The sequence below is a fragment of the Octopus bimaculoides genome, chromosome 5, assembly GCF_001194135.2.
Source record: "Octopus bimaculoides isolate UCB-OBI-ISO-001 chromosome 5, ASM119413v2, whole genome shotgun sequence".
Taxonomy (NCBI): Eukaryota; Metazoa; Mollusca; class Cephalopoda; order Octopoda; family Octopodidae; genus Octopus; species Octopus bimaculoides.
In genome coordinates this window covers 122,226,014-122,235,488 of record NC_068985.1, presented here as the reverse complement: position 1 = coordinate 122,235,488, position 9,475 = coordinate 122,226,014, and the positions used below count along the sequence as shown (strand labels likewise).

Sequence of the window (9,475 nt, the reverse complement as noted above, 5' to 3'; positions counted from 1 at the left end):
TGTTTTAATTTATTTTTGAGAGGAGAGGGATTTTTATAATTATTCAAACTTTGTTGATAATATAAAAAAAATTTTTTTTAATTAAATATATTATTTTTTTTTTTTTTTTTTTTAAAGGTGCACTTGTATGTAAAAATTAAGATAAAATATCTGAAAAAAAAAAAAAGAAACAAGTTAATTAATGTCAATAAACTGTAGTTGTGTTGTGTGTAAAAATAGTGTTTTGATCAGTTTGAAAAATTGTATATAAGTTAGGAAAAACGTATGAACAACCATGGGAAGAGCAGAAAATATACACAAGGGCTATCATTTTTGAAATTATAGTTATTTGTTTGTTCATATATATATATATATATATATATATATATATATATACATACACACACACATATGCATACATACGTGTTTATATACATACATATGCTTACATACACACACATGCACATTCTACAAAATGTGTAATAAATGGTGCTTTAAATTAATGCAATTCTTTGCATGGACAAAAACATGAAGAAAAGAAAGAACACACTTTCCCTCTTTTTGTTTTCATTTGTTATGAATTAATTCTAAGGTTATTAAAGGTTTTTTTTTTCCTATTATCTAATGAATATTATTGAGAGAATGAACCAATTAAATTATGAGGTGAAGTAGTTAAAGGTGAGATGGACATTGAGTAAAGAAACTGAAAGAAAAAAAATTGATGAATAATAAGTGATGCCTGAGGAAACAAACAAGCCAAAAATAAGTGAAGATGTGAAAAATGTTTTGTCTGTTTTAAAAATACATGATGAAAAATAAAAATATTGTCCAACACCACCATAAAAAACAAAAAAAAACACAAACAAGAATCTAACAATGAAGGTTTTGAATGCATACTTGCAATTCAAAATAATAAGGTAACCATGAGTGATTTTCAGGTTAATATTAAGTCTATGTATGATTACAAGGTATCTAAGTAATCTAACAAAGGGTTAAAGAAATGTTCCTGATTTTCATCTAAGGTTTTATAAATAGCTCCCTGAAACACAGAGAATGGAAAAAAACCCCAAAAAACAATGAAGAACACAACATGTATTATTTATATGGAATGGGATGGAAACATGTAAAACACTTTTTAAATAATTTCAAATATTTTCCTCTATTTTTGTAATACCAACAAAGCTTCTCAATCATATTTTGTTTGTTTTTTTTTGTTTTTTTTCTTTTTTTTTATATACTATTTTTCTTCCTTTTTCTTTGATTCCTTTAACTGAATAAGATTAGACAACCTTTTAAAGAGAAACACGCATACAAAACACACATGCATACACACACACATTTAAAAAAAAAAAGTGAGATTCCATGTTCAAAGGCGGTAAGCTGGTTTATTTTCACTCTTGATCTGAGAATGCTTAAGCAGTAATGTGTTTTTGCAGATGAGAGCGGAAGGCACACTTGCCCAAAAGGACTTCTCCACAATAGGTGCAATTAATAGCTTTATTGTGCTTTTTGTGGAGCATAAAACTGCTGGAGTATGTAAACTTTTCCCCACAAGCATCACACTCATATGGGGTATCCCCAGTATGAGTTCGCATGTGGACAGTCAAGGCTGACTTCTGTGTGAACCTTTTACTGCAGCGTTCACATGAAAATGGTCTTTCGCCAGTATGGGTACGCATGTGAGTGAAAAGATTACGAGAGATTGTGAATGATTTGCTACAAATGTCACATTTATATGGTCTTTCACCAGTGTGGACACGCTTGTGTATAGACAAGTTGCTGGCTACACGAAATGTCTTGGGGCACAGGTTACATTGATATGGCCTCTCTTCACTGTGTGTACGCAAATGTGCAACAAGACGAGACTTTTGGTTAAATGTTTTGTCACAAATTTGGCACTTGCTATTCATCTCAGTTAAGTTGTCAAAGTTGCCATTATCAGAAGTTTGTTCACTAAAAGATGAAGTAGCAGAATTTTGTTGCTGCTGGCTATTGGTCAGGAAATTAGCAGAACTGTTAGCTGAAGAGAACATATCATCTAAGAATATGTTACTATCATTATATTCACTGTCAATTGCATCTTTAAAAATATTTTGACTTATGCTGCATTTAGCGTCCATTGCACTTTCTGCCACTGTGTCATCCCCAAATCTATTCAGATTATCTGTTAAGCTGGAATTGGATTTCTTTTCAGGAGATTCAAGTATTAAACTGCCATCAGATATAGGAGCATTTGGAAATAGATAGTCAGTAGTGCCATCAAATTGGAATGCCGGCGAAGCCTCAGGTGCATCAGACATACTTGCTCTGGAGTGATGATGCTTGATATGCATTTTCAGACTATGTGAATATGTAAAGGTTATTTTACATACTTGACATACATATGGTCGTACACCTGTATGTGTACGCATATGAACTGTTAAAGCAGACTTCTGAGTGAATCGTTTGCTGCATTGTCCACATGCAAATGGTCTCTCACCAGTATGCGTACGTAAATGTGCAGTAAGATTCCGAGAAATTGAAAAGGCTTTTGGGCAGTATTGGCATTTATAAGGTCTCTCACCTGTGTGAGTACGCAGATGCACTGTAAGGTCACTACATACACGGAAAGCCTTAAAACACAAGCGACACTTGTAAGGTCTCTCACCAGTATGGATGCGATAATGAGCAGCTAAATGAGCTCTTTGGCTAAATGTTTTACCACACACTTTGCAAGCAGCCTCATCAATGGAGAGTGGTTCATCTGATAACAGACTCTCTAGCCGTGCAGCTGTTGCTTCTATTTCATCAAGATCTATTTCAGTATTGGATAGTTCAACACACTCATTTTCACCATTTTTGTTTCCATCATTTTCTGCAGATTGTAATGAATACTTTGAGCGTCTTTGCCTTTTGGTTTTTCTGTTGAGCTTCTCTGAGATTCCAAATTTGGTACGTAATGACTGGTGAGGTTTTTCAAAATCTCCTAAGTCTGCATTATGAGCTTGAAAATCACTAGTATTGCTTTTAATGAACATATTATTCTGGTCTAACTCTTCAAGTGATTTTTCATGAAGGTTCAGAGAATCTTTCTGACTGAGAGTAATCTGATCAATTTCGAGTTCATTGAGATTGTTATTAACAAGTGAAAGAGACAAGAAAGGATCCGATTTCAAACGTGAATTTAAGTGCTGATCCTCAGAACTTTGCATCTTGGCATGAGGAACTTGATTAATTGAGTTTTGTTGCTTGGCTTTACTGCGCTGCTTGTGAGTTCTTCGATGGATTCCAAGAAGATAGCCATGTGTAAATGTTTGGTCACAATCATTGCACTTGTAAAGCCGGCCACTGGACGGTTTGCTATTGCTATTTAAATTATGTTGTTGTTTCCTGTGAACATTGAGACTGTAAGAATAGGCAAAAGATTGACCACAGACTTCACATTTGAATGGCTTAACACCTGTATGGGTTCTTATATGAACTGTTAGAGCTGATTTCTGAGTGAAACATTTGCTGCAGAATTCACACTTAAATGGTCTTTCTCCAGTGTGAACCCTCAAATGAGCGGTTAAATTTCGAGAAATCGAAAAACCACGATTGCAGATTTGACATTTGTAAGGCCTTTCTCCTGTATGACTCCGCAAATGGACTTTCAAATCATTAGGAATGCGAAATGTCTTGCTGCAGACATGGCAATTATAAGGACGTTCTCCTGTATGGATCCTGCTATGTGCTAATAAAAGGCATTTCTGATTAAATGTTTTCTCACAGTCGTTACAAGAGTAAATTTGTGAGGCAGTGTCCGAAACATTATCATCACTCTTTTCAGCAAAGCCAACAACATCATCAAAGTCAACCTTGTTCAAATTTTCAGATTCTAATAAATGCTGTTGCTGGCTAGAGAAATCTCCAGGATCAGATTTATAGGCCATGTTTTGAGAAGTACCGACACAAGGAATTTTCTCTTTCTTCTTTTGGTTATTCAAAGTGCGAAAAGATTTTTCCAATGTTGCAACTGATGACGATGGTGATGGATCTGCAGGATCATCGTTCAAGGCTTTGAATTTAAGAGAATCAATCATACTTGAGGAATTGGATTCATCTTTGATGCAAAGCATGGCTTCTTCCTCAAGCTTCATTTTGTTGATGACTTGGTTCACTTGATTAAGCTGTTGTTGATCGAAACCATCAGATAAATTAGAATGGTTGCGGTTTTTTGTTTTTCTTTTGCCTCGTTTTTTAGCAGTACCTTTAATTGCATAGTTGGTTTCTTTTAGAGATGATGTGTAAGTCCCTTCTTGCAAAACAGACTCTTCATTAATCTTTACTCCTGATGATGATATTGCAGTTTTGCTCAACCCAGGTTTATTTTTGCTATTTGATTCTAAATTTTCTTTAAGGTGTTCTTCAACGTGACTGCTAAGAGTATCGAAGCAAGGGAAAGTCTTGTCACAAACAGTGCATCGGAAAACCTCCTCCTCAAGCTGGTCAGTGACATGACGCTGCTTATGTTGCCGTAAACTTGATGAATGAGCAAAACTTTGTGGACACATACCACATCTGAAAGGTTTTGATCCAGTATGGATACGCATATGGACCGTAAGAGCTGATTTCTGAGAGAAACGTCTAGTACATATATTGCACTGATAAGGTTTTTCACCTGTATGTACCCTCATGTGGGTTGACAAGTTACGTAAGACTGTAAATGTTTTATCACACACTTTACACCTATAAGGACGTTGGCCTGTGTGAATACGCGTATGTACATTAAGATCATTCGACACACGAAATGCTTTATGACACCAAGTACATTTATATGGCTTTTCACCAGTATGAATTCGAAGATGTACCAAAAGCTGATGGCGTTGGCTGAAAGTACGCTCACAAAAGCTACAAGACAGATTTTCCTCTTCATCATCAGCATCAGGGTCATCTAGAGATGTTGCACTGATATCAATGGCAGATCCTTCACCAGAATTGGAAGATAACATATTATCATCGATCTCGTTTTCAAGATCTTCCATTTTGGGATCACCTTCTTCTTCAAGATAAATAACAATCTGATCATTATTCAATTGATGGCAAGATGCATTATTTTGCACAGAAGAAGTTGGACTCACCTCAGATGGTAAATGAGGCTCATCGATACCTAGAATACCAGTATTGTTTTCATAAGGCTGCTGTGGGATTAATGATTTGTTAGATTTTATAAATGTATCACCTAGTTTCTCAGATGATTTTCCTAAGTGTTGCTTTTTTATGTGTGCTGAAAGGAGGTAATAACGACTGAATGACTGAAAACAATGCTGACAATTATGGCTTTTTACATGGCACCGGTGTGTGTGGACTACTTTCAAATGAGACATCAAGCTGCATGAGAATGCAAAACTTTTACTACAATATTGACATTTGAAATATTTCTTACCATGTATCATTTTATGCATTTTGCAAGCAGTTTGACGAGTAAACTTCCTCTTGCAATGAGAACAGCTGTAAAGACGGCTTTTCCAGTGTTTCCCCACATGTTTACACAGGTCCTTGAATTTTCCAAAGTCTCGGTGACAATACCAGCAGATATGAGCTTTTTGTCTAGCTTTTATTTTTCTTGATATTTTGGCTTCATGTTGCAAAGACAAGTGTTTAGCATATTTAAAATAGGAACTTAATTTTCCGCCAAAACCCTCTTGAGAGGAACTCTTTGGGGCAACATTTTCAGAGTTCTGACTGTAGTTTTGCATTTCTAAATTCCCCACATAAAGTGCCTGCAGATCATCTCCATTTTTTGAAATCTGAGAATCACAACCCAATTGGTCTGGTAGACCTGATTTTCCAAATATAGATTGATCTACATTCCCAAAATTTTCACCATTTCTTATGAATTCTTCAGTATTATTTTCCATTTTAACAAGCATATCTGTATTTGGCCAAAGATCTGGATTGTCTATGTTGGTAATCTGGCAGTCTATAGATTCAGTAACATCAATAGTCTGAGAAATCAATTTTAATTTTCCTTTCCTTTTTTTTTTTGACTTGGAATTCTTTAGGTGTGGTGTTCCAGTAGAGCTTAACAGCTTTCTGTCCATTTCATTAACTACATTTTCATTCAGAATCTCGGTATTATCTGTACTGAAAGAAAGTTCCTTGATACCAGCAGCACTTTCTGCTAGCTGTTTGTCTTCATCATGCGACTTCATGTGCAGGTTAATGGCACAAGACCCAATATACATTCCCTGGCAATAGTTGCAGCGATAAAGTTTGTTATCACGTACATGTGAGTTTAGGACATACGAATAAGAAAATGTTTTGCCACAGCTTTTACAAACATATGGCTTTTCACCAGTGTGAATGCGGCTGTGTGTCCGTAGTGCACTTTGTTGAGTGAATGACTTATTGCAGGTATTGCACTGATAAGGTCGCTCCCCAGTGTGAATACGCAGATGTGCCACAAGATTGCGAGAAATAGCAAACCCACGCTTACAAAATCTACATTTGTATGGTCTCTCGCCTGTATGTGTTCTAGTGTGCACTTTCAAATCATACTGACGAGTGCATTGTCTTCCACACTCTGTGCATATGAATGGATTAGCATTTCGGGAATGTTTCCCTAAATGTTCAACGAAAAGTTCAGCCTCACATAGTATCATGCCACATAGTGTACACTTGTATGTTTTAAATTTTTCAGCAATATTTGATGATGTATCAGCAGCAGTGGAGTTGGACAACATATCAATTTGGGACTGATCCATCATTGACATTATAGATGGCATGGAGGAAGAAGCCACCAAATCCTGTTGAGAGGATTGGGGTAGATTTAAGAAAACAGTACCTTCTGTTTCTTTCTTTATAAAAGAGTCAGTTATGTCTCCTGAAGAGTTAAGAGGGTCTTTATTTTCATCACTACTATTGTTATTGCTGTGATTGTTGTTGTCATTGTTCAGGAAGGAATTGGATAATGAAGCTGTCGATGGAAGACACTTCAGAGCATCATTGAGAGCAGATGTGTAAATATCTTGGTCAAAAAGAGAAGCAATATCTAATTTATTTTCAACAAGGCATGATGATGATTTTGTGATCTCTTTGCCAAGATTTGTCTCAGACATTGCATTGTCTGATGTTTGAGAAATTTCCTTGGAAAAGGTATCACTAGAAGGCAGAAAAGATGGCTCATTTTTCACTGAGATGCTACTGACCAATGATTCTGTAATAACAGCACTTTGGTTTTCTCCTTCATCTATCAGAGTAGTGGTCTGGTAACTTTCCCATTTATTGTCTCGGGATGTATTTCCTTTATCAACAAAGTGCTCGTTCTCAGAAACACAGTTCATATTTTCTTCAGTTTTTACAGAATTGAAAGATTCGTTCCCATAAAGGCTTACATTAGATGAGTTATTAGCAACTGAAGCAGTTGGACTGATATTTTTAGTTGCCTGACTAGCCTGACTGCCAACTGGATTTTTTGAAAGCAGCCGTTTGGATCTACCCCCAAACGTAGTATTGGATGCACTAACAGAAGGTGATTTGGAAGAGTGACAACTTTTTGATGACTGAGAATGTTTAGAAGGTGCTACTGCTGAAATTGAAGCATCATCAGACTGTTCTTTACTTCTAGATCTAGTCTGACGTTGCCCATTGCTAATCTGAATTGCACCAAGTGATTTTGCAATGCTTTCTCTTAAGTTACAGTAAATGGAAGAGGGCTCTGTAAACTCTGCATGTGAAGAGTTATCTTTGTCGATCTTTTGATAAATATCATTGTCATCAACAGCTTTGTTGAATCTAGGTGCAACCAAGTTTTCTTGGTTCTTTTCCTCTTTTAAATCATCTTCGGCCTTAGATGGTACTTTACCAACACCATTAACATCTTTCTGAACAGTTCTTGAAGGATTGTCGTCATCACTCTTCTCAGAATCAGTGTCTTCATTGTGAGACTTCCAATGCTCGGCTAGAAGCTCAATTTGGTCAAAGCCTTGGGAACAAATAGAACAAGTATAGAGAGCTTCTTCCTCTGGTTGAGTATAATCAGAGAATCCCAATACAGTTGATTGCTTGATGGTCTCCTGGTTTTTAGGGGCTCTACCTGCTTTACGACGATTATTTTTTTTACGTCTGCCTCTACCAGAAAGATTTGTGTTACTAATAATATTGTTAGTGTTATTACTTACAGAATGAATATCACTACTGTTGTTGCTGCTGTTATTGGTGTCAATGTCGTTGCCATTCTCAACACGTGTATGATCACGTAAGTGCACCTTCAAGCTGTTAGAGTATGCAAACTGTTTGGCACAAAAGATGCACTGGAAAGGTTTATCACCAGTATGAATCCTGGAGTGAACATTGAGTGCAGATTTCTGTGTGAAAGCCTTGTGACATAAGGAACAGATAAAAGGTCTCTCACCTGTATGAATACGTATGTGTGCAGTGAGATTACGTGAAACTGCAAATGCTTGATCACAGAAGTTACATTTATAAGGCTTCTCTCCAGTATGAGTGCGGAAATGTACTTTCAAATCAGAGGCTGTGCGAAATGGCCGATTACACTGATTACAAATATGTGGTCGTTCTCCTGTGTGAATTCTCTGGTGAGAATCTAATCTAGATCTATTGGTGAATTCTTTGTCACAAAAATTGCACTCAAATGACGATTTACCCATTTTGGAAGAAAGAGAAATACAGAGATGGATAGGATGAAGTAGAGATAGGTAGCCTTTTGATTAAAATTTAATTTTCTAAGGAAAAGAAGCCTTGTTTAAGGCAATGCTTGAAAGCTACCTGTATAGAACTTAAGGTTTTTATTCCAAATCTAACAAAGTAATAAATAGAATGGGGAGAATGACTCAGTAATTATCAGCTATTGCATACTGTTTTTACAAGAAGGCAGAAAGAAAGAAAATGGTGGGAGGCAGAAGTTTGCCGTTTTCCACTCAAATATCCTACATTTACACCATGGTGTGGAAGACTGTCTGTCAATCAGGAAGATATCGTATCATCATGGTAAAATAACTAGCAAACATCCTGCTACAATCTTGGCCTGAATTTGCCATATCATGACAGGAAATAGAATGAGATTGATGTCATAGACTTCAGGCAAAAATCCTTTTTGAAAGGCAATCTGGAAAGAAAGAAAAGAAAATACATACAGAACAATGTCAGAAGATATTTCTTTCAAAATTTCATATATCTTTTGTTTTAAGCCCACTTTATATGATAAATAAATGGATTTATCTCTCTCACTATGCACAAACACACACAAAATTTAGTAACAGTTCTGACTTGGCTCCATGCAACTTATCAAATGAACGTATCTCCTCAAGATTCTAGAGACCAAATGAGATAAGTCCAAGAAGGTTTCTAGATGATGGGTTGTTACTGTTCAATGCAAATCATGTTAGCAACATCAATTCAAGTTTATTCCTACGACCACGTGTCAGGACAGGGGGTTGGTGAGTAGCTGGTTATTTGTTAACAAAACTATACAACGGATACATGTACATAAATATATATATATATATATATATAT

At 36.0% G+C, this 9,475-nt stretch overlaps 1 protein-coding gene across 1 annotated transcript in view; it reads right to left on the bottom strand.

Moving 5' to 3' along the window:
- Positions 1-1,344: 1,344 nt before the first annotated feature.
- Positions 1,345-9,475, bottom strand: part of LOC106883442 (uncharacterized) — a 32,732-nt gene continuing 24,601 nt past the window's right edge. The window contains exon 3 of the mRNA XM_052967985.1: positions 1,345-9,067. Coding sequence (XP_052823945.1) covers positions 1,392-8,609 — 7,218 coding nt within the window. The 5' untranslated portion in view covers positions 8,610-9,067 and the 3' untranslated portion in view covers positions 1,345-1,391. The remainder of the gene's footprint in view (positions 9,068-9,475) is intronic.